General features: G+C 45.3%; 1 protein-coding gene across 2 annotated transcripts; it reads left to right on the top strand.

Annotated features, from left to right (window-relative positions):
* The first annotated feature begins 2391 nt into the window (after window positions 1-2391).
* Window positions 2392-17922, top strand: TNFAIP3 (TNF alpha induced protein 3). 2 transcript variants are annotated; one of them, XM_035322586.1, is made up of 9 exons: window positions 2392-2448; window positions 5962-6274; window positions 9941-10131; window positions 10352-10499; window positions 10707-10877; window positions 11434-11614; window positions 12940-13862; window positions 15202-15434; window positions 16191-17922. In XM_035322586.1, exons 1-9 carry the CDS (start codon window positions 2398-2400, stop codon window positions 16470-16472), a joined length of 2493 nt encoding a protein of 830 aa, XP_035178477.1. In that variant the 5' UTR covers window positions 2392-2397; the 3' UTR covers window positions 16473-17922. The 2 variants fall into 2 exon arrangements, with proteins under 2 accessions (XP_035178477.1, XP_035178478.1); XM_035322587.1 differs by lacking the exon at window positions 2392-2448 and adding an exon at window positions 2912-3189.
* The last annotated feature ends 6993 nt before the right edge of the window (window positions 17923-24915 follow it).

Here is a 24915-nt window from a genome sequence, read left to right as displayed (position 1 = left end):
ATACTACAGAAGTACTGTCTTCACAATGAGTCCTTCCTAATGCAACCTCTAAAACCTCTAATGTTCTGAATGCACCAGCGTCTTGGTATAATCTACCAAGCATAAGCTCCTCCTTCCTGAACAGTAAAGAGAAGTGAAATAATTAAAATAATTTAGAGAAACAAAGCTGAATGGGGCCTTGGGAAATTAACTCTTACTTCCCAAGCACAATAAACAACAATTGTTGATTGATGTGCACACTGTTTACTTAAATGCCCTCCACAGATGGCTATTCTGCAGCTTCACTAGACAGTCTACTCTAGGGTTATACTAATTTTGCCACTTCTAAGTTGTTGGGTGTTTTTTTACCCCTTATGCCTAGCCAGAATATAGGTTGCTGGAACTTAAACTCCCTATTTCTTATCCTGTCTTGAATGGCAAGGACAACGTTCCCATTCCCTATGATATATATGTCTATGTATACATACACAAAAATATGCATAATATATATGTGTGTGCATATATGCACAGACTTCAAAAGAAAAAAAAAAAAATCCCTGTCCTTATATATACATGTGTGTGTGTGTTTATATTATGATACAATGTTTATATTTGTCAGAAACAGTGGGATAAACTATGGTGTATAATTACAAGAAACAGGAGTAAATCTGAAAAGAGGAATGTATATTCATGTATTGGATAATTATTGATGTTGTTGATGTTTTTAAGCGTATTGCTCTATTGCCTAGGAGATCCGGTTAACAAGACTGAACTTCATTTTGTGCTGTGCAAACTCAGATCAAATGAATTCCTGCCATCCTGCTCAGACCTGTATGATAAACATCAGCCTTAGCCACGTGCAATCAGCGTTTAGTTTATTAAGGAGTAAATAGTAATTATAAATATTCAGATGTGCTTAGAGTAACCAAAGTAAGCTGTTGCCATTTCAGTTTTTCCTCAGACTCGCTATTTCCCTCACAGGCTCTCAGCTAATACCTGCAGAATACATGTTAGTCTCTTTACTCGCACTTACGTTCCTTTTGTTTTCTCACAGGATCAACAAACAAACAAAAAATAACACAGACAGAAGGGGCTAGAACCACTCGTCTATCAATTTGCTGTAGTTTTACATAAAAAGCAGGGTATAAGCCAGCTCCTTTTTCCCTGCTTCCTACCTCATTCCTCATTCCCACTCCACGGTGGAATTCAAATGCTCTCTGTATAGCTAGCTGAGAATCACAGAAAAACGGTTTGGGTAAAAATATACACACATGCACTTATATATACGTATAGCTGTTTTCTAATCAGATCACTTAAATAACCCAGTACCTTGGCACACCCAGGAGGATAGGGAAAAACGTCCAGGAGCAGAGAATGGCAAGTTCTGTCTTAAACTGACTTCACTGCTGTAGGAAACATACTCGGGGTAAAACCACACCCCAGATGCTGCCCTAGTTATGCAAGTAATCACTCAGGCCCTCTCCCCTCAGGCACCCAGCCTCCCTGGATCTCAGTCAACCCTCAGACCATCAGTCCTTAAGTGCGGAGCCTTACCTACCTAACTGCTACTTCCCAAGGCAATTGAAAGGCTAGGCCAACAAAAAAATAAAAATAATATATTTTGTAATAAATCTCTCTAGAGAGAGGGGTAGAAAAATAAAAATGGAAAGTATTATTATTTTTCCAGCTATGTCACTGACTTCTAACAAAGACAGAGAAAGAAGGACAGCAGGCTATGCAGAGGCTTTCAACACTGGGAAAGAGCGTGCTGTCACATAACTACAGCATGTGACACAAGAGCATGAGCTGAGCCAGCTGGTGCTAAAGGAGGTGAGACAAGGGAACTTTTCCGAAACCACCTTTCTATGACAGGAGTCAAGACTTAAGGCCCGATTTGAAGGCGTGGGGCAACCCCAGCTTCCCAAGTCAGTGGGAAGGGTGGACGCTCGGCAACTGGCAGGAGTTCAGCATCGGTAGGGGCAGAGTCTTGTAAGACCACAACAAACTTTGTTGCATTTTATTTCTGTGTGCCTTCAGGTTTCAAGCCTTGTGGGCAAGGCACTGCCAATTTCCACCACAGATCACATCCGTAAGTTGTACCTACAGGCCCAAAGTATTGTATTTTATTTAGTTTTTCCATTGCACAGACTTCAGGATACTGTTTGAAGGTGTGAATTAATGGATTGCAACCATTAAACTCAACGATCGCTACCAACTGCCAGGTGTGGGCAGGAGCTTACTGACCTGCCCTGACACTACCACCTCCCTGGCCCCACAGCTTCAGTCTGCAGTCCTGACCCACACCTGCACTGGCCTTACCTTGGGCAGGGCTGGATTAAAGCCCGTTAACACCTCCCAGAATACCAGTATGGGATATAAGTGATTATGTATCAGGACCGTAACCCCTAATTAACAAAAATGAACTCAGCAGTGGTTACTGACACACACAGCCAAAATGGCAGAGTACAGGTAACCTCAGAGACAGCAGAGAGGCTTGAGTTTGTGGGAGGTTTTAGAGGAACAGCACCAAATGGGACGACCAGCAGGAGGGCAGGGGGCACGGAGGCTTCCTCATGCCCGGGTGAGCCCATGGCGCCTGTGCCCGGCCGAGAGGGGGAGACGCAACCGGGGGCAGGCTGCGGCCGGGCGCGGCCCCGGCTCCGGCTCCCCTCGCACGGGCAGGAGCCGCCTCGCTGCCGCAGCCCCCGGGCGGGCCGGGCCGGGCCGGGCCGGGCAGGAGGCATCGGGCCGGGGACGGGCTCCGGAGGCACGGGGCGCTGCGGCGGCCCCTGGCGGCGGCGGCTGGGGGCCGGCGGCTGGCGGCGCTGCGGTTGTCACATGTCGGAAAGTCCCAAGCGCTGACGGTGGAAATCCCCGGCCGGCTTTTTCTTTTCCTCGGAATGAGTTGTGTAGTGTTTTTTTTTTTTTTTTTTCGCCCGGTCGCTGAAACAGAAAGGGGAAAAAAAAACAAGAGGCTGGGCTCAGCCCTTCATTCCGCGGCGGAGGCAGCGGCGGCGGCAGCAGCTCCGGCGGGGAGGGGGCGGCGGAGGCGGCGGAGCGGCCAGGGCACCCCGGGCCCGCTGCCGGCACGGCCCCGCGGGCTCCGCGGGCGTGGATGGCTGCGGGGCTCGGCTCTGTCCCCCTGCCGCGGCCCGGCTGCTGAGCAGGACGCACGGGAAGGACCTCCCGGAGGAGCCCGGCGGCACCGAGGTGAGCGCTGCCCGGGAGGGGAGGCGGCCGCGGCTTCCCGGCGAGCAGCGGCCGGAGGGAGGCTGCGCCTCGGCTCTCCGGGGCTGTCGTCGGCAGCCCTTTGCCGGACGAGGGAATTGTGCCCTCTGTTGATGGCTCGGGGCCGGCTGGAGCGGCGGAGCGGGGCGCGGAGCCCTGCCGGAGCGGCTCCCGGCCGCGGCTCGGGGCAGGAGGAGCTGGGGGGCGCCGAGCCCCGGGCGAGCCGGCACGGCACGGCCATTTCGGGCAGAGGGCAGGGGACCGAAATAGCCTGACCCCAGGCATCCCTGGGGGGATAAACAGGGAAGTTATACGCGGCGTGAGACAGCTGCCTGACCAGTCCGCAGCGTTTTGTTTTCCTGCGAGCTCCGGAGCGGCGCGTGGAAAGGTCGGAGCAGCGCCCGGCACAGACCAGCGCAGCTGGAGCTGGATTCGCTGCTCTCTGCATCGCTGCCTTATGGGGCTGCTGGGTTGCTTCTGCTTCATCACCTCTTTCTAAAATCAGGGTCGTTCAGCTTCTGCCTTGATTGATGTTTGGTGACTGTAAATGTCGTAGTATTTTCCGTGCGCGGAGGGGAAAACGTACCTGCAGAACAGAGCTTCGAGTAGTACGGTTCCAGTGAATGCTTCTGTAAGCTCAGTACTTTTTGTTGCTTAAAACTGGAAATAACCATTTCAAGGGGCCATGTCGGTAGTGCTTAATCATGTGATAAGTCTTTATTTGGGTTTTTTAAAAAATCAACCTATTGACTCAATGACTCTACTTACGTAACTAAGGGATTTGATATTCTGCTCCTTGCCCAGCCAAGTAGAGCTGTGATTATGAGGCAGATTAATAGGTGGTTTTTCATATATTTATTAAATCACCCATACATTTAAATGTAGGATTATGTGAGTGGTATGTATAAAACTGGGGGGGATGAGAAAACATGTTGCTTATATTTTAAGGTTGTATGTTTGTAAGGAAAACTCTTATAATATCCACTCTATATTAGAGAAAGGAAAGCGTTCCCACGTGTTGTGGGATGACAGCTCTGAGCACTGTTCCTAGTGCGCTGCCACAAGCAGAGGAAATAATACGGTGTGAATGACATTGCCCTGGTTGGGCAGAGAGGACGGCGCTGTCTCATGTATCACCTGCCTCTGATTCGGGTTTGACAGGATGTCCACCGGCTGTGTCGGCCAGCTGGCTCTCAGCCAGGCTGCAGGAGGCAGCTCTTGGCAGCAGGAGCTGGAGGTCCCTCACCCTGAGAGCCCTTCCCAGCCTCCAAAAGGGCAGCTGGAGCTGGATGTTGTCGCTCCTTCCCTGCATGGAAGGACGTGCTGAAGCAAGCCCTTCTGTGCAAGTGGGGTCTTCTGCCCCCCACAGGCTTGTGGTCAGGCCCTCAGACTGCAGTCCTCCTTTCCCTCTCTGGCCCTACAGACTCCTGCTGCCATGAGGAGACATCCCCAAAGTCACACAGTTCGGTTTTCCGTTGCTCCTTGTGCTGGGCATGGTCTTGGTATATTACCTATGACTTGGTATTTGTTGCTAAATTCATAATTACAGCGGTAGTCTCTTCTAATGTGACCAGCTGAATTCTAAACATTAGGTCTGCAAACCTTTATTTTTCTTATTAGAAACTTTGCTTTGCTTGTAGACTGAGAAGTGATCTACCTGGACAGCATGGAGAGTCTCTCCCTATAAAAATAATTGTTGGTAGTGTTAGCTGCTGTAGTGCACGGGAGTCTGGAGAGATGTGTGGCTGTGGTCCCTGTGTTTGGCTGTAGCTAGCCGCAACGTTAGGGTGCTCTGAACAAGTATTTCGGGCTGTAGATAGTTTGAGGTTATGGGGTTTTTTTTGTTCTTCCTGCTGTAACCCATGAGGCTGGAGATACTGAAGAAAGGGATGCAGGGCAGTAAACATTACTTGTCCCACTGTGGAAAAATGTTGGGGTTTTTGAGCCAAGTGGAAATGCTTTTTCAGCTCTGTTGACTTACCGGTGAGTAATACTGGCACTGCTCTTTGCACCCCCACACACTGCAGAAGCACCTCTGTGCAGCAGCTCCACTGCTCGCAAAACGTAAGGAGCCTTAAGAAGAGTAACATAAGCTTGTCACTGAGTACTTGCTCTGCTACTAATACCTTATTTACCATTTTCAGCCTCTGTAAGTATGGGACGGATACTAGCACAAGTGTAATTAATTATTCAGGTTCTTTCTACTATACCAAGCATCACTTCTCAGAATGCATGGGCTGCAAAAAGCTGGAATGGTCATTACCTGCTTTTTTTGGCAGGTCATCAAAACAAGAGCTTGGAATGTGCTGAAAGTTCAGCAGGTTCATATGGCATTACAGTGCAGTTATCAATTAATTAGTCAACTTTCCAGGATAATTTTCCCTTCCCTCCTTCCCTTGATCTTGCCCTTTTTTCTCCTTGCTTTCATTTAAATGCTTTTTTTTTGAACAGTGATGTAATTTTCTTCATTACGAATAAATTCTCCTCAACATTTCAGTAAATGATCACAGTAAATGGGTGAAATAAGCTGTTTAGCGGCTATATCTGAGTAATGCAGACAGAATGATGGATGTGAGCTTTGAAAATGATCGGCTATGTAAGCCTTGGTGGACTGTGTCCATTCTGTGTACTTTTTGAGCAAAACAGCAACCAGAATCCTGCACCTGGAAGTTCATTCTCAGTCTCTGAGTGATAGCACTGCAAAGCAAGGACACTAACATGTCAATAAGAAAATCCTTTTATTTTTTGTTTCAGATTTTGTCTGGGAACATGGCTGGCCAACATGTCCTTCCTCAGGCTTTATATCAGAGCAATATGCTGAAAGCTGTGAAGATTAGAGAGAGAACACCTGAAGATCTGGTCAAACCCCCCAATGGAATAATTCACCACTTCAGGACTATGCACAGATACACCATAGAAATGTTCAGAATGTGCCAGTTTTGCCCTCAGTTTCGGGAAACGCTTCAGAAGGCGCTGACTGACCAGGCCACCCAGACTTCACTGGAGCGCCAGAGGAAGCTGAACTGGTGCATGGAAGTCAGGAGACTTGTGCCTTTGAAGACTAATGGTAAGTTGTGAGCAGGTCTTTGCACTCGTGTTGAAATGCCAGTTGTGACTGGCAGGCAAGGTTTGGCGATGACCCAGCTGTAATATTGGTGCCCGTGGGAGCACGCTGCCCCTGGCAAGCTGACCTCGCTGGTGGTGGGCTTGGCTGCCCGGTGGGCTCTGCGAGCTCTTGCCTTTCTTTGGGGCTCAGAAGTCATTCTTGGCACAGGGCTGCCGCCTTGTGTGGCAAGAAAGTGTGCGATGCCCTCTTATTTTAAAGATCACTGCTGGTCGGAGAACTTCATGTTAGCATTACTTTATGCACATTGTGTCAGGCGCTATAAATGAAATGCAGCGATTTCTTAGCGGGGTACAAGAGCCTGTGTTGTCAAGCAGGAAAACTTTGCACATGACTGTGAGAACTGCTGGGCATTTCATGTTCAGTGCAGGAAAGATTTGGTAATGGCTATGACTTATGGTCATGCAGCTCCAAGCTTGGACTCAGGATTCCCTACAGCATAGCGTGCCCCAAATGGGAAGGTAGGCTAGGACACTGAGGACACCAAGATTATGGGAAATATATATTCTTTGCTCAAGGAGCAGATGACGCTGGATTTGGTGGACCTTCAGCCTAGTTCAAGTCAGTACATTATGCTCTTAGGAAGCTTATTTTCCTCTCTGTTTACATATACATTGTCCTTGTCTTCCTAGACCACAGTCTTTTCTTTCCTGTTTGCACACAACTGTATTTTACAAAACCCATGAAAACAACCATCATGCAGATGCAACTGCTGTGACCTTAAAGAGCCTCATCCAAATGTACACCTCTGTTACTGTAATTGAGGCACTGACCTTTTGGTGGGCATTTGTGGGCAGCCTCTGCCCTTGCGTGAAATTCCCATAGTTGCAATTAGTCTGTCCGTGAAGGCTGGGTAACCGTGAACTTCCAGAGGACAGGAGTTCTAGGTAGGGCAGGCAGTGCTTTGCAGGTACCACGCGGGTAACGTCGCTCCAAGTGTTGTGTCTTCAAAACCTCACTGCAAGGGATGCCCTCTGACAGACCTACGGTGAAAATGGACGGTGTATGTGATCTGTGCCCACGGCGCAGGCTTTGGAGTCCTGCATCTGATGGAAGTAGGAGTTCTGCAGGGATCAAAGCTGCCTGGAGAAGCCCTCAGTGCTGTTAACGCAATGTTCAGTGAACAGGGTCTGGTGCCCCGTGTTGTGACTCTAGGCTAGTGTTATAAATGGAACAGTTTATGGACCTGGGTCCTGTCTGTGAGTAGGTGTGCCAGTGTACAGGATGCTGAAATATTGTGGATGGCAGAGCAAAAGGGGTTAGTTTGTGTTCCCCCCACTCCCCGTGCAGCCAGTGCATTGCACTTGGCTTCCGTCTGGTGCTGTAAGGTCACCAAGTGCTTGCACAGGAGGAGTGGCTTTGGGAACCTGTGGTTTATGCAAAGTAGCTGCAGCTCTGCAGGAGGGAGAAGGCAGACTGGGCTGAAGGAGAGGATGGTTGAAAGAAGCCTGGAGAAGCCCTGTACTAGCCCAGGAAATTATGCTATTCAAATGAGTGGAAAAATTATGGTGATTTTTTTTTTCTCCCACTTGGCATGAAGAAAATCTTAGAAGCATTTGACTGCTTAACCCACAGATGTGGGAGGAATACTAGTTCCCTCAAAGATGGGCTTTCTTCAGAAAAATCTACGTTTTTTTAATGAAGCCTTTAGTTGCTCACATTGTTCAAAGCAAAGTGATCCTTACAGGATCTTTTAATGTATGTTTTACCTAATATGTACACGAGTTTGTGGCGTAATTTCTCTTACAAAAAGAATCACTGCGTGCTTACTTGCAGGCATGTGAATGGTGGATAGAAAGCAGGCGGTAGGAGGTATAAAAATTGAAACTTTCAAAAAAAATTAATTTAAAATTCCATCATCTATTGGCTGTAGCGATTTCACTTGTATAATGAATAGGCATTCATTCCAGCTCGCCCAGCCACACCCCCCGGGAAAGTCCGAGGGAGGCTTCGCTGTGCAGCCGTGCGCGCAGCAGAACAAAAAGTACAACTGTTGCTCAACTGCTAGTCAAACAGCGCGGGGGAATTCCAAGTGCTGCGTAAGGAATTTTGGGCGCTGCTTCTCAATAAAGAACTGAAAGTCAGCTCTGAAAGAAGAAAAAAAAAAAATCTTATCTTTGCTCTAGATTTTGCAAAGGGAAAATTTTAACAGGATTAATATGTCATCTCTCTTGTTCAGAAGGAAACCCGGTCAGGTTTTCAATATTATATGCTCTTCCCTGATTTTTTTGAGCTCAAGTACACAGTCTGCAGACGTTAAGTAAGCTTTGCAAGACACCATTCAGAAACCAGAGCAGGAACCTAATATGCAGTGAGCCCGTAACAATTTATAGAATGTTAAGTATGTTTCAAATGATACTTATTCAGGATCTGGTGTCTGTTGTAGGTTTTTCTCAGCAAAGTGTTCACAAATGATTTACTTGAGCTTATAATGCATGCAGGCTAATGCATGGTTTTAAGTCTGAGTAGTGGGGTCTTTCATTTTTTTTTTTTTTTAATCCTTTCTCCCCTGCCTAAGAAAAATCTAGCAGATTTATCATGGCTGATGTCCTCTATTCCAAGGAACTTAACATGTTTTTTTAATTTTCAGTGAATTTGTTTACCATTGTATTAAACACCAGGCCTAGTTTTGAATCTGAGGACATGACAGTAATGGTTCTTTCTATTTCCCTTTCAAAAAAGCTTTTGAAGAGGGTGGATAGAGGTAGAATTTGAAATGGAGCCATAGGCATACTTTGTCACACCTTTCAATTAAGTTTATTAACTACTCAGATTCTCAGTTTCTTCCCTGTGAAACTGCAGAACTCTGCCTTCCTTCCTACATATAAAGAGTATGCCTTTAGTGGAAGGAGTTGTTGAAATGAAAAGCAGATCATTACGCTTTTCATTTAGCTAATTTTAATTTTGTGCTTTAGAGAAGCAAATCTCACATGAAATTTTCAACAGCACAACAAACATACAGCTATCAGTTCTGAGAAGGCAAGAGGTGTTCCTACAACTGCTTTACATAAATGAAATAGGTACAGAAAGGGAAGAATAGGTCATTATAATTCATTATAATTCATCCATGCGCAGACAAATGCCAAGCCTTCCTATGTAGTGCTCATCGGGGAGGTGTTACTATAGGATATTCTTTGTGTTTTACATTTTCTCAGCCCTCTGCCATCAGGTGTACGTTTGTTTAAACGCTGATGAGGGAGATCTACACATTCTTTTGAACTTCTAAGATGACTTGGTTGTATTTAAAAGTCGTTGCAACTGTTTGACATCTGCAGGCAACCCCAAAATTTAGTTCATGAGATCAGTCCAAGTTAGTAAGACAAATAAGGAGCAGGTAGGTAAGATAGAGAAGGGGCAGGTTTCCCACTGCTGCTGAGGACAGTTCACCAGCCAGTGCAGGGACAAGAAGCAGAGAGGGGACAACTTGCTTCTTCCCCTGAGCAGAGCACTCACAGCTGCCATCTTGCTGTGAAAAGCCCTCTGGCAGAGGCTTAGTGAAAAGTGCACATGGAATATATGCATGTGCTGCATAATTAATTCCACAGCCTACTTGTTGGTGGGGTTTTATTTAAGTAGCCATCTAAAATCAATGTACTTTTTTTTTTTCAGGTGATGGAAATTGCCTCATGCACGCTGCATCTCAGTACATGTGGGGTATTGAAGATATTGACCTTGTCTTAAGAAAAACGTTGTTTAGCGCCCTCAGGGAGATTGATACGCGGAACTTCAAGCTGCGCTGGCAGCGGGAGGCTATTAAATCCCAGGAGTTTGTAGAGACAGGACTCCGCTATGACACCCGGGTAAGGCAGCCTGAGGGAATTGTGCAGCTTCATGAATGCTTCTCAGTGTTGCCTTGCTGATTTTCTTTGATTTTTTTGGCTCCACGGATCTCACTGTTAGTGGAGAGAGGAAATATTCTTTCTTTGGAGGAAATGGGAAAACACGAGTATTTTGAGTGCAGTAGTTGGTTGGTTACCTCCGTGTCCTTTAACCGTTGCTGACGGATGTTTCTTTCCTCAGAACTGGGAGGAAGAGTGGGAATACCTCATTGAAATGACTTCTCCAGAAACATCTGGGGCTCGAAACAGGCTTCCTTATAACGCACTGGAAGAAATCCACATCTTCATCCTTGCTAACATCCTCAGAAGACCAATCATTGTCCTCGCAGGTGAGTTGCCCAGCAAGTCACCTCACATGAAGGATTACCGTAGTCTGTGCTGTATTAGTGATCTGGTTTTGCTAATTGTTGTTTTTAGGTAGGTGTATTTCAGAACTAGGAGTTTCAGCAATTGTTCTAAAACACACAGAATGTTTTTCTGTTCCCTACAGCGCATACATATTTGTGCCTAACAGATTTTTTTCCTTCCTTGTGCAGATAAAGTGGTGAGAAGTTTAGAGTCAGGCTCCAGTTTTGCTCCTCTGAACGTTGGTGGTGTTTACCTGCCACTCCTTTGGCCAGCTGAAGAATGCTACAGATACCCAATTGTGCTTGGCTACGACAATATGCATTTTACACCTCTAGTGACCCTGAAGGACAGTGGGCCAGGTATTTTTCAAGTACTTTGTCTAGTATTTGCATAGTCTCTTCAATACTTTTATGCTGATACAGCATTCAAAATATAATTTGGTTAATATTTGCATTTTAAAAGTTAATGTAAAAGATTTCTTTGGAATATGTTCTTAAAATGTAAGCAGAAACATCTGGTCTCACAGCCGTGTGCAGCTGCCTATGGCAGGGGTAGTGAGATACATGCTTTGCCATTTTTAATGTATCTCATCCAAATGGATAACAGTTCCCTAGGTTCAGGTTCAGGCATCGTTTTATGAAAAGGTGGAATAAACTAAGCTCTATGATACTGCCCCCAGGGAGAAGATGATTGCTATGGGGACATTAAAAACTGCAGTAGGATGGGACTAGATTTTTGGGACTGATGTATCTGAATCCTCTCTTAACTCCCCTGTTTAGGAACCAGTTGGTCTTGCCAGCCAGTCTCTTATCTCTCCAAGATTCAGCAGCAGTGTTGACTTCTCCATTGTGTTGTCTCTTGTGGTTACTCCTGTCAGGTAAAATATCTGTGCTAACCCATTGTGTTTCCACACAGAAATCCGGGCTGTCCCTCTGGTCACCAGCGAACGAGGCAGATTTGAGGATTTGAGCGTGCACTTTCTGACGGATGCAGAGGAGAGGGAAAAAGAGCAGCTGCTAAAAGACTACTTGATAGTCATAGAAATTCCAGTGCAAGGCTGGGATCATGGTACAACTCATCTAATTAATGCTGCAAAGTGAGTGTCATTCCTGTTTCCTCAGTTATGTTTAAGGTGGTGGAAGCCACACCAGCCTGTGTGTGTGTGCCCCTTCGCTATTTCTTTCCTTCCATGATAGTGCACGTTTACTCTCTGCAGTATAAAATATTGGTGTTACTGTTCACATGGTTTTAAGTGGTATGGGCTTGAACCAGTCTCAAAGTCTTCAGATGTAGCAGCGTGAGCCTAATATTTTAGAATTGTGAAGCCAACAGACTAGTTTCAGTGATTTTTACGTTACTCGGGGAGTGGCTGAGAACTAGTTAAAACCAGGAACAAGTTATGCAGCATTGCATAAAGTACAGTGGTGTAATTTTGTCTGCACTAGGCAGACAAGTACTCGGCAGTATGCTCAACCTACAGATGCCTTGAAAGGGTGCATTCGTGCAGCGTCGCAGCAGACAGGAAGCTGTGGCCAGTGGAGGAGCTGGCACCTGCCCTTGTCCCCCTGGCAGTTAGCAGTCAGTAACATACAGAGCAGCTGATGGCACTCACCAGCTTCTCTAATTTGGGGACTGCTGGCAGCAATGCCTGCCCATCCTTCCATGACTCCCTGTATCCCCTGTTACTTCTCCCATTACAGCCCATGACAACATCTCTGTGCTGTCGAGTGCCGCTGCCACAATGGGTTCTCGAGTATTACCTGCAGTGCTAGCTCCTCGTCCTCCAAACTACTGCGTGATAAGCTGTGGTGTGGGGTTTTCCCCACGGTCAGGGTCACGTAGGGATTCTGTGATGGTTTCTAGCACTGCTTCAACTGAATTGAAGCCACCTAGTTTGTTTAAAGAATTTGACTGGTAGATGCAGACCCCATAGAGCAAAAAAGGGAGCAGATTTCACAATGACTCAATGTTTCATGATACAATTCCACAGGAGGAAAGGCTTGTTATGAGCATGGGCTGTGAAGAGGGAGGTCAAACACTCTAATCACAGCTGAGCTGGGTATTGGTCTTCAGGGAAATTTAGAATTTGGGGGGGGGTTTATTTCTGAGAGATTATCTGTATCCTTCCTGCAGACATCTTTCATAGACAGTAAACCCTTACCTTGAAAATCCTTCCAAGAATACTTCTGTGTTTAGCCCTGTGAGACCATTTCTTTAGATGTGAAAGTCTCCATTTGACATCACTGAACACCTGCTTTTAAAATTATTTCCATTTACAGCAACAGTTAACATCCTGGATCTTCTAGCTGAGTAATATGGATGTGTATTAAATCTACATTTCCTCCCCACGTGGCTTGTGTTTGTCTCCACCCCCTACTATCTGCCATTTTCAACCTGTGTTAATTTTTTTTTGTCTGTCAGGTTGGATGAAGGCAACCTACCCAAAGAAATAAACCTCGTGGAGGATTACTTTCAACTGGTGCAGCATGAGTACAAGAAATGGCAGGAGAATGCTGAGCCTGCTAGAAGAGAGACCTGCTCCAGGACCAGACAGGATCTGTCTTTTTCCCAGCTCTCCCTCTTACAGGTGAAATGTGAAACTCCAAACTGCCCTTTCTATATGTCTGTGAACACTCAGCCCTACTGCCATGAGTGCTTTGAGCGGAGGTCACAGGGAACCAAAGGAAGAAAGCAGGCCTCGAAAGCAGCACCTGAGAAACTAAAAGTAGCTGGATCAGGCTCATCCCGCGGTGAAGTTTGTGAACCTGGGGGATGGATGTCTGAAGAGTCTGTAGCAGGGCCTCGCTCCGCACCTCCAACTGCTCCAAGCCTCTTCCTCTACAGTGAAACCACTGCCATGAAATGCAGGACTCCGGACTGTCCCTTCACCTTGAACGTGCAACACAACGGACTTTGCGAACGCTGCTACAATTCCAGACAGCGCGCTCCTTGTAACAATTTGGATGACCAGAGACAGTTAGACTATGCCACGTGTAAAGTGTGCCTTCAGAAGGCCAACAGGACCTTTAATGGCATATGCAGCACTTGTTTCAAAAGGACTACAGAGCGCTCCTCAAATGGCGGCCCTGGTTTTCTGTCCACGTGCCACCAGAGATCTACATCTGACCCATCCCAGATGTCACCCAGCCTCCTTCAGCATTCTTGCCATCAGGCTCCCAACAACTGTGAAGAGCCACCACTGGCACCGCTGCCTCATGCCCCACACGGTCCAGAAGAGAAGAGGGGAAGTAACCTCTGCAGGAAACCTGGCTGCAAGTTCTTTGGAACTGCTCAGAATGAGGGCTTTTGCACGCTGTGTTTCTTTGAATACAGGGAAAACCATGGTAAGTGAGCTCTGTCAGATGTGGTGCCGATTGTGAAGCTAAGGTTCAGCACACGTTGTCAACCCCTGTTTTTTTAGGGCACAGCAACTGGGTGGATCAGAAGTAGCAGCATGAGGAAAATATGCTTTTTTGCCATTTTTATCCCAGAAAGAGGCATGCAGATGTGGGACTTCTGTGAAATGTGTTGTAAAGCTTCCCATTGGCTTTCATTGGAAGCAAAACTTAGTCAATGAAGAGTCACATTTGATGTTTTCCAACTGCAATAATGTTTTGGTGTGAATTTTCTCCAGTTAAACTTCATAACAGCTAGACAAGCTGTAGGAATTGGTGAGGGAAATGGTATTGTATTGATGCTACTGAAAACCAGTTGTATTTATAAGGCAACGCTTTAAGGCAAGCTTAAAAAGCTTGGTGGGAATTTGAAGGTAAAACTGGTATAACACTCTGGAGTAACTACAGAAGTCACTTCAATAAATAAAGCAGGCAACATTTGCCTGTAGATATTGTGCAAATACAACATTTGTGCAAGAAAATACAAAATAAGTATTTTGTAGTGACATGGAAGTATAATACAATGTGCCTAGAAATCTTTCTTGGTAGTATCAAGTACATGTGTGCACATGTCAAGCCCATAAAAAAAAGTAATTGTCTATAAATCATGTCTTGAAATCTTCAACTTTTCATGCTTCTGGTTGATTACACAGTCAAAGTGCCCTTGGGTACAGAGGGCAGAAGGCACATGTAAGAGAAATAATGCTCACCTCTGTCGTTGCTGACAAACATGCCAATACTGCCCTTCTCGTGTACTTTCAAATTAGGAGCTTGTGTAAAAGCTTGAAAAGCTTGCAAAAGCTTATTTTGCAGTGTTGGTCACAAGGAAAAATGTTTTCCTTACGATTATGGAATATATAAGATTGCCTCGTGAGATTAATAAGTGTGGGGCATGTTAACCCATTTAGCTCTGCTCCGTTACCCAATGTGATTGTAACAGGGGAGGGTGAAAGGGGAGGAAGAGTTGGGATGTATCACGGGCAATACTCTGAAACCAGTGGTGAAATTCCCCTTGATTTCAGTGGAATCCAGTTTCTGTGCTGAGGGCAAGTTCAGCACATCAGTTGTTGGAGCAGTTTCTGATGTAACGATCAGCCTGTATTAGCCCTCTTATTTACGTAAACTGAAAGAAAGTGCATTGACTGAGGGGTCTCTGGGTTGTCAGAACTCCATGCTTGAGGCTAGTAGATCTCTTTCTTTGTAAAATGAAGAGCTTTTCATAGTCACCTAGGGTCATCTGATCTGTTGGGCTTATTCAAACTCCCCCTGTCCTTACTTTGCATTACAGACAGTGCATTACTACGCCATCAGAGGAGATCTCAGAGGAATTCCTCAGCAGCTGGTCAGCAAGGGAGCTCTGCTGCAGCCTTCCACAAAAACATGTCCTGCCAGCAGCGCAACTGTGGCACCCTGGGTAGCACCATGCTGGAAGGCTACTGCCAGAACTGTTTCATTAAAGCCCAGAGCCAGCGATTTCAGGAAGCCAGAAGGACAGAAGAACAGCTAGTGAGACAGCCCGAAGTAAGTATGAAGTTTGAAAATCTTCCTCTTGTTTGGTATGTTTTTTCTCTTGTGAGAACAGCTCAAAGTGTGTAACAGGATGCAGCAACATTAGATTTTTCTAAGTGTCATGGGAAGACAAGTACAACATATCTCATGATTTCCAACCCCTACAACTGAGCAGCACCCATTGAGGTTATTCTCAATTTAGGGTAAGCATGGGTGTTGTTCAGCTTTATCTAACTGGAATTTCACCACAAATTTCACTGGAAGCACTGGGACCAACGATTGTTTTCCTGGATGGAGAGAGATTTTTGTCCTTACCTTTAGAGCTATGCAACCCTATCAAGAAACTTAGTCTGCTTCACGTTGCTTTTTTTGTTGAGCACATAACAGCGTTGATGTTTCAGCCTTTTTCATTTGATTTGTTTTGGCTCTAGAATTGAGTTTTACCAAAAATAAAAACGAGTTTTTCTAAGAAATGACAGTGTTTACGATGATCTTTGGTAAAGCCCAACTCAGCTCTTGGTATCATCATGCTCTTCAGAAGATGTGTGTCTTCCTGGGAGCTGAAAAGAGCACCAGCTTCAATTCGAATTTTCTGCTCTGCAAAGCAGTGCCCCAAAGCCCTTTCACTGTTTGCACTGGTGTGCTGTCTGTGTTTGCTCACAGCCCCTGGTGGTCACATATACAACACCTGAGCACAGTTGAAAGTAATTGGAAATGTCACGCATGTCACCAGCCTGATAATTGACAATGTTTTTAATGTGTTTCTAGAGAACAGGACAGCGCAGAGACTTGCAGCGAGCAGCAATGACTAGCCAGAAGAGACAGTGTGCTGTGGCTTCGTGTCGGAACAACCTGGCCTGCAGAAGTGAGGAGCTGTGCCAGGAGTGCCAGCGCCGCAGCCAGATTACGCAGCTGGGGAGTCCCAGGGAGCCAGCTGTAGATGAGACCCCGAAGCAGCGCTGCCGAGCCCCTGCTTGTGACCACTATGGCAATACCAAGTGCAATGGTTACTGCAATGAATGTTACCAGTTCAAACAGATCTATGGCTAGCGGAAAGGAAGAGTTGGTGAAGAACAAGAACAAGGTGCCAGCTACTTCCTTAACTGAAATGGTGCTATGTCCAAAACACTTATCAGTCCCGGGAGTGGGAGGTTGGGGGGGGGGGGAAATATAAGCTGTCTGCTCTTGTTCCTGTTTATTCCTGTTCTTGGGAATAAGTATTTAATTCCTCTAAACACTGCATAGAATGACTGCTGAGAAGGGCTGGTTGCTTTCTGCACAGAGCTGTCTTTCATGAATAAGCTCCTATCATGCTGTATTTAATTCTTGGACTTCCCAGCAGGAAGTTTGAAGCATTTGAGTCCAAAGAGCTTCCTGCTTCTGCCTCTTTCTCAATACCTCCCCTGCTCCCAGACAAGAAACCACAACTACTGTTGGAGGTGTGGGAACTCTGCGTTGACGTATATTGGTCAGAGGCAAGTCTTTCCTGAGCGAGGTCTTCCAGGACAAGCTGATGCATCTTGCAGTTAAAACAGAGGGTCTCTGAAGAAACTTGCCTTGGTTTCCTTGCTTGTGTTCTTGCAGAACTCAACAAGGCTAGAGCTCCTGCCCCTTTAGGGCAGTAACAGTGAGTGGTTCTGGGTTTGCAGAGCCCTTGGCAAACTAAGCTGCACTCTTGAACAAGACCAGTAGTGGTCTGATCCTTCAATACACTTAACCACCATTAGATCCTTTCCCAAATCCAAAGATAGCTGGAGAGATAAGACGATTACAGAAGCACCTTTTATAACTACGTATGTGATGGGAAAACCAAACCCTGCAATTCCCCTCTCATTGCCTTCAACATATTGAAAAAACCCTGAAGCCCTTCATCTTAAGCTTCAGTTCTGAAGCCAAAGTAACTTTATTCTCTTCCCTTATAATTGTCAAAAATACATATGCTGCTGTTCATACCCCCCACTCCCAATCTCTCACTTCTGTTATCCTTAATGTGATTCTGTTATCATGCTTACAGCTTGGAGCTTGGTAATAAGGTACTTCAGGATCAAGATTTCACTCCTGGAGTTCATGCATTCTCTTCTCATTCTGCAGTACCTTAACAAACTCGCCTATACTGTTGTGCCTGATACCTGCTTCTCTCCTTTAATACTTAAGTTTTCAGCATCTGTTTTGCTGCTACTGTGTTGGAGGTGATACCTCTTCTAATTTGCTTCTCAAGTTTAGAATCTTTTCTAGTTATTAAAAAAAAAAAAGGTTTAAAAAAGAAAGTTAAAATAACTCTTGACTTATTTCTGTTAAATTTTATATATTTTGTGAACGTTAATGTGAACATAAGTTTTATTAAAATATTTATATTATTTCAAACAATGCAACTTGAAATTTGCACATCTAGGATTTTTTTTACATATATTTACTCCTGTGTTGAACTTTGCAAACTTAAATCTATGATTGAAAAACATTATCTGATATAAAGAAATAAATTATTGAAGGATTGAATTCAGTATTTTGTATTGATGGGAAGGAGCACAGTTGAGCATGGGCCACCGACTGACCAAAGGATTTATTTCCAGGACCACCATTCATCATGTCACTGATGCACCTTGGTTCAGGTCATGTAGCCAAGTGCTTTGAGGTGATGACTTGCTGTGTGTCTCCACGTAGTGTCTCCTAACTTCACTGTCCTCTCAGGAAGAGCTCTTGGTACCTTGTGGGACACCCATGCAGTCAGGACTTGGCTTCTGGGGGTGGGTGCTCAGTCTTCAGTCCCCAGAGCAGAGTGTGACAGAGTAAGGATGGGGCCGGACCAGACTGTGAGGGATGCTAAGCCAGACCAACTTGGCTTTCTCTCTTCATTCATCTACCAATTATGCCATGGGTTCCCAGCTGACATTGACTGAGTGCCACCTTGGGTGGTAGTGATTGCCACAAGTGACCTCCACGCACTCAGGGGTAAAGGCCCAGGCCAGCCCTAGCACCTCCTCTCACCAGGAGCAGCAGGGAAGCACCTTGCCTTCTGGTCTTGGCATCTGGCTTGCTCGATCACTCCTGAAAAGCAAGCTGCTAACTGCTTGGCTGAACAGTACTTGAAAGTGGGGTTTTCTTACCACAAACTTGACTGAATCCAGCCATACTGCCAGGGGCTTTCTAGGTTGTAACACTCCCTCAGCATGGCATGAAGATTTTTCAGACCTTTGGACAGGCAATACTGTATACCACTGTGACTTTAGATGTTGCCCATGGTCTGAAAGAAAAATGAGACAGCAGCAAGCCTCCTGGTGGGGTCAGGACAGGGGCCCCTTTCCTAAAAGTTGACCCTGCCCACTTCCCCCTCTCCTGGTCAGTTGTTCTCTGTCCTGGTTAGCTGTGTCACACTTTGTTCAGGAACACACTTTGGCAGAAGCTTCAGTGCTTTCCCAGTTGAAACCACATAGATGTTACATTCCTGAGTACTTTTGTGATGGGTCAGCCTGTGCTTGTAATTCCTACAGCTCTCTAGCCTGTGTTCCTAGGTTCCTGTCCACCTTCATAGACACTGCTTTTTTACAGTTCAGCCCACCTCCCTCTGAACTGGTGCATCCCATCCTTTCAGAGCAGACAAGCTAGAAGTAAGCCTACTCCCCCAGAGCAGAGCGTGTTGGATCTGCCAACCCAATCTTTAGAGCATATTCCTATTTTTCAAATTGTGACTGTTGATCTGTTCCTTCCTTCCCCTTTCTTCACAACTCACGCAACTTATATGCCTGCCTGATTCACCAAACTCCCACTCCACGCAGAAATCTTGGTGCTGAAAGAATAAGCAAATACTGGCAGGGATGCCTGCAACGAGGCTTGCCAAGATGAGGGCAGCCCACAGTATCCAGCCAAGGCAGTCGTCAGCCCCTGCTCCCAGAAGAGGCAGAGCCTCCATCGCGACACCTTCAGGGGAGGCAGCAGTGGGGAGGGGGATTTAGGTTAACTCCACTTGCTGCTGGCTGCCAGTTCTACACAGAGGAAGGGTTGCAGCTGAAATGCCCCTAATCCCACTGTTTTTTTCTGCTGCTTTCTGGGCCCATTACTCATAACTTTGAAGTCACATGAGGCTTGTCTCATTCTGAAGCTTGTATGTAAATGAGTGCCCAGCCTGTCTCTTGTGACTGACTTGTGTGGGAACATTAAAGCTAATGGTGCCTTTTTTTTTTTTTTTTTTTTTTTTTTTAATACTCTGGTATTTCCCTAATGGCCTTAGGGGATTTTGACCCTCTGATGCTGTCTGCCCAGCCAGACACCTCCTCAAGTTCAAGTATTTTTTTCCTTCCTGTTCTGCAAGAGAGAACCTTTATTTGGATTCTCCCTTTTTTGTGACCACTTATGGAAGTCTCTCTGCTGAGATGCAAATCTTTCATAGATTGTTTTCTGAGCATAAAGTTAAAACTTACGTGAAACAATTGGCTTAACTACTTTCATTGCTCTGGAGTACTTTATAATATGGTGCATAAAGGATTGCTGTGCCAGATGTGCCTACATATTTATTTTGTTTATGGAAAGGATATTTTTAGATGTTTTCAGTAATTCTTCCTGACCGGGATCTGAATATTATCTATGTTTCTAGACTTCTCAGGGATATAACGTCTGTATTAATACGTAACATGACATGGAAGAAAGCGGTTACTAAATTGTTATACATTTATCTTTTGACACTTCAGTGCTTTGCTGGGCAAGCCTTTGTTTTGCCATAAAGTACTAGCCATATGGGCAGGGATGGGAGCACTAAATAACATGTTAGTTAGGTGAAAACATTTGCACTCTTAGATCTCTAACTTTATGTATTCCAGGAGCCCCAGGCAGGACCTAGCATGGTGGGCTTTTCAGGTAAAGCAAGAACAGAGAGGTCCTGTTGCTCTACTCTGTGCCAGCTGTGATGCTCTACCTTCACACAGAAGCTTAAGACATTGTACTGACAGCCTGTGAGCCAAGCACCCATCCTTTCCTCCTGCTCTTGGTTGGATTCATCTTCTTCCTGTACAGACTCCAGCTCAGCCTGCAGAGCAGAAGAGAACAGTTCTGGTTATTGAAGTCAGAGTGTGTTACTCGATTAGCCCGTCAGGAGTTGCTTGCCATGCAACTTAGTGTACAGCTGCCAGCTGACCCACAGGTGGCATGGAGCAATTAGGAATGTAATAAATGGAAATGGAAAACATTTATTTGAGTTACTGTAAATGTAGGAGTGGCCTCATATCTGCTTTTTATGTGCTTGATGGAGTCACAAGTAGTTACTCTTTTGCCAGCTGTCTCATCCTGGTCTTCCTGCACATGCTGCAAACTGTCCTAATCTATACCACCCCGTTCCTTGGAAGTGTCTAAAGTTACTTCAAAGAGGGAAAAAACAAAACAAAACAAACAAAAACCTTTTTTTTATTATTTATTTTTCACAAAACCTGGGCCTAGTCCTACACCCTTTGGAGCAGAAGTAGTGTACTAGTGACATAGCCATCGGCCTGGGGACCTGAAGAGTGAGAGGCCAGCTGAGGCCCTTTTCTGGCCACAACACTGACATTGAAGTCTCCTACCAGCCGAGGGAAGGTGGCTATATCCAACCTGCTGTGGGGAAGGCCCCTGGCCTAGGCATCGGGCTGGCTCACAGGGGCACAGACCAGTGGGTTGAAGTGGTCTGAGGCTGCCATGGCCCTGCACCTGTAGCTTGGGTCAGTGTCCCTAATATTTGGTTTAGCTCAGATGCTTTGGTTGTAAATTAGACGAGCTTTGCTTAAAGGAGACTCTTTTTGATTCTTGGGATTTTCTGTCATTTCTGCTGGGAGCAAGAAATGGCAGGTGCTCAACAGAAATGGATATGCATCTTTTTTTTTTTTTTTTTTTTTTTTTTCCTGTAGTAGTAGTTTCCAGAGTTTCTGGATTATGGATCACTGTGAAACCAATATGTTTTTGGAGCCTAAAATTAAATATTTGCAACAATTTCTAGGTCTCATACATCACCTGATTAATTAGAAGTTACTTTTTGTTATTGATATTGCAAATGCAGCTATGTGACTCTTCAGCTAAATATCAGTGACTTTATCTGGAGCTGTAGTTTGGTAACACTTTTGCACTGAAAGTCAGTTAAATCACCCATAACTGGGAGCTGTGGCCTTTACATTGACAGTGATAGGAATAAGAGAGAAAGCAGTTCAGTGATTAGGATGCAAGCAGAAAAAAAGACCCCAGAGACACAAGCTCTCTGGATACACTAAGTTGTCCTTCTCACCTGGGGTTGGGATGCTTGCCTCAAAGCTCCTCTTCCAAAAGGCAAAACAGGGGCTTTTAAGTTGCTATGTAAAGGAAGTAGTCTACTTTATTGAAAAAAAAAAAAAAAAAAGTAAAAATGCCTGTGCATTCAATCTTCATAAAACACATGGTTAACACGGTGATATGATGCAGGTTTTGTCTAGGTGAGAGTCATGTGGGAGCAGCAATTGCATAACCTTATCCAGCATACTTGGGTAGGACACAATAGCGTAACATGTACAGCACCAAAATAGAAAACCACAACACTGAGCAGTTACCATTTCAGTTTATATCAAAAGGGTGAGGCCCCTTACAATAAGGGGCTAGCGGTACAGGTGTCTTTACATCCAGGTGCTCAGTTTCTCAGCTGCCCCTACTTAACGAGCAGCGTAGCAAACCTGTTGCTGATGGGAGCAGATTCAGTGTGCTAACCTAAGCTTGTTCAGTAATGCTTTCTACCGCACTGGTGGTAAATACTGGTGGCACGAACCCTTCCCTGTTTCAGAAGGGTGGTCCTAGCTGCACATGAGGAAAGACAAAATGCTTGAAAGTGGCTTAACTGAGCTGCTGCTTCATTAATTCCCCTTCCCTTGGCCATCCATAGTTATTTTGGAGAAGACTGCCCCCACAGGGGTTTATCTGGCTGTTATGTTGAGAGCAACACACTAGTACCTCACAGGCCTGCCTTGCTCCTGTGTGAGTGGAGAGGCCAAATCAAGTCAGGTCAAGCCGAAACAGGCCAAGCTGAGCCGATCTGGGCCGGGCAGTCCTCCTGTGGTGGCCCTATGGCCACTGACCGCCACCAGGAGCTGTGTCAGCCCTCCATCAACCTCCTCGGCCTGCCGAGCAGCACGGACCCCTGACAGAGGGCTGTCGCCGCCCTGTCCCACTGCTGCGGGCAACCTAGTGAACCCGGTGTGGTGGCATCTCGAGTTGTCGAGAAAATAATCGCTGAAAAAAGCCTTTATATATATATAATTTTTAAAAAGTCTTTAATGTTTGTCAAACAGAAACCTGAAATAAGAGCAGGTAATTTTGCCTGGGAGTTTTATGATGACTTCTTTTTGTACTAATGTTAATTTTCAAAAACTCCCTGTGTCTAATATTGAAAGACAGCCTACGGCATGTTATCCAGACTACCCCCTCCTCCAGCCTCAGCCTCCCTAAACCAAATACCATGTACGTAATCTCTCCCCCCCTCCCACCACCCCCTGACCTCTGACAGCAATGATTCTTTTTGTTATTGATTCGGGTTTTTTTCTCCTCCCCCCAACTCCCCCCCCCTTTTTTTTGGTTAAGCCCTAGTACATATACGTGTTGGGCAGGAAGTCAGATTTCCCCTGGTGAATTACCATGGGGGGGGGGGGGGGGGGGGGGGGGGAAGGGGGCTTAGGCTTTGTTCTCTCATTATGGCTTCATTTCAAGGGATTCATATGATCTAATATTGAGTGCACATTGAGAGTTAGTCCAATTCCCAAAACAGTGGCTACTAATTTTTTTAATTTTTTTTTTTTAATTAAAAAGCCACTGTTCAGTAGCATGTCACAAGAAGGGGTCAAAATTCCCTTCTCATTTACAATGTAAAGCAAAGCTGGGGATCTGCTCCAAGAAAGGCAGCGCTATGCAGTGTTTTGCACTTTTAAACAAATGCTTCTATCACCCCGAGGTGCACTGCTGATTATTGTGGGACCAAATTTGTCCATGGCATTAAGCGCTATGTAGCCTGAGATCGCACAGTCAGAATTCCCACTTGCTAAAGTTAATGACTGCAGGAGTCATTTCATTTCCTCTCGTCTGACATTCATAACAGAAGAGTGTGAAGAGCTCTGAAGTGATGCCTGGAAAACATTCTACTTCCACCTCTGATAACATTTATACTGGTGTAAACCTTTGAGAATTGGACTGACTTCAGCAGCTTTACTCCAGATATACTGTAGGATTAGTAGGATGGGAATTTAACCAGGCTATTTATAAAAATAGTCTCTTAATTCCTTTTAAATGTTCTGGAGTAATAATAAATAAATAAATGTATATTAAATTGCTGCTGTTGCAATCCACGTGCCACAAAGATACACCTATCTAAGCACACCTTACTGTTAAGTCCTCTTTTAAATATTGGCACATCTTGCACTAGTTAGAGTTTAATGGGAATAAAGCATCTCAGCCTTTTCTGTGGTCCTTAATGCACAACCACTTAAAGAGCGAGGGAAATAGCCAGACTGATATTTCAGTATGATAGGTTACAGCTTATTCAGTCTGTAACGTACTACCTGCAATGAGGACAAAACTAATTTCTGCTTGAGGGAGGAGATCACATTATTTTTCATTTACATATTATTAATGCACAGCCTAGCAGAAAGAGATGTTGTTACATGGCTTCTTCATGATCACGTGCATGTCTAGACCAGTCTACATTTGCCTAAAAGAAAAAAAGTCATCGTTTCCAGAGACTTTTTTTAAAAAAGGGAAGTTTGGGTGGTGATGATAGAGCAATGAATGGTGACCCCTGGCAGAGCTGCTCTCTTTCAGGGCTGGTGCTGGGCTAGGTACTTGGAGGCAGGAAAGCCTCCGGTGCTTGCCAGCACTCCTGTGTGTTTGAGTCATACCAGTAGTGTGCACCATGTAAGTTCAAAATGCATTACTCAGACCAGGCAGGTTGCTCAGGCTCATCAGGCTCAGCCATATCTGAGTCTACGTGAATGTCAAACTTAATGTATTCATCACCAGAATTTTCCTCCTCTCACTCTTTCTTTTAGGCACTCAGCAGGGAAGACCTATTAAGGCAGAATTTCATATTATTGGAGTTTCACTATTGAATTAACCAACTTTCAGTTTGGTTTGCCATTACTTCACACTTTGAGCTTTGCTCCTCTCCCGTACACGGGGGCTAAGTCAGATGTCCACACTGGGCTACACTGTGCACTCAGTTCTCCTCAGGGTTTTAGTTTTCCATGTGTCTGCACATTATAAGTTGACTACAACAGCCACATCACCCACTATGTTGTTACCTCACTGTCACACGTTCTTTCATCCAAGCTGGCTTTCCTCTCCCAGAATAGCAACCCACCAGCAGCTGTGACCAAGAACAAGCTGATTTTTATTGTGCAGAGCTTCATGATACTTTCCACTGCACAGCTATGCATGCATTTATAGAAGTGTCTACACATGCTGTAGGTGGCACAGCATTTCCAGCTTCAACTCCCCAAGGTACCTGTGGTTTCCCTCTGTCCTCTGA

Source organism: Oxyura jamaicensis, chromosome 3 (genome assembly GCF_011077185.1).
Source record: "Oxyura jamaicensis isolate SHBP4307 breed ruddy duck chromosome 3, BPBGC_Ojam_1.0, whole genome shotgun sequence".
Lineage (NCBI taxonomy): Eukaryota > Metazoa > Chordata > Aves > Anseriformes > Anatidae > Oxyura > Oxyura jamaicensis.
This window is presented reverse-complemented; position numbering and strand designations above follow the sequence as displayed.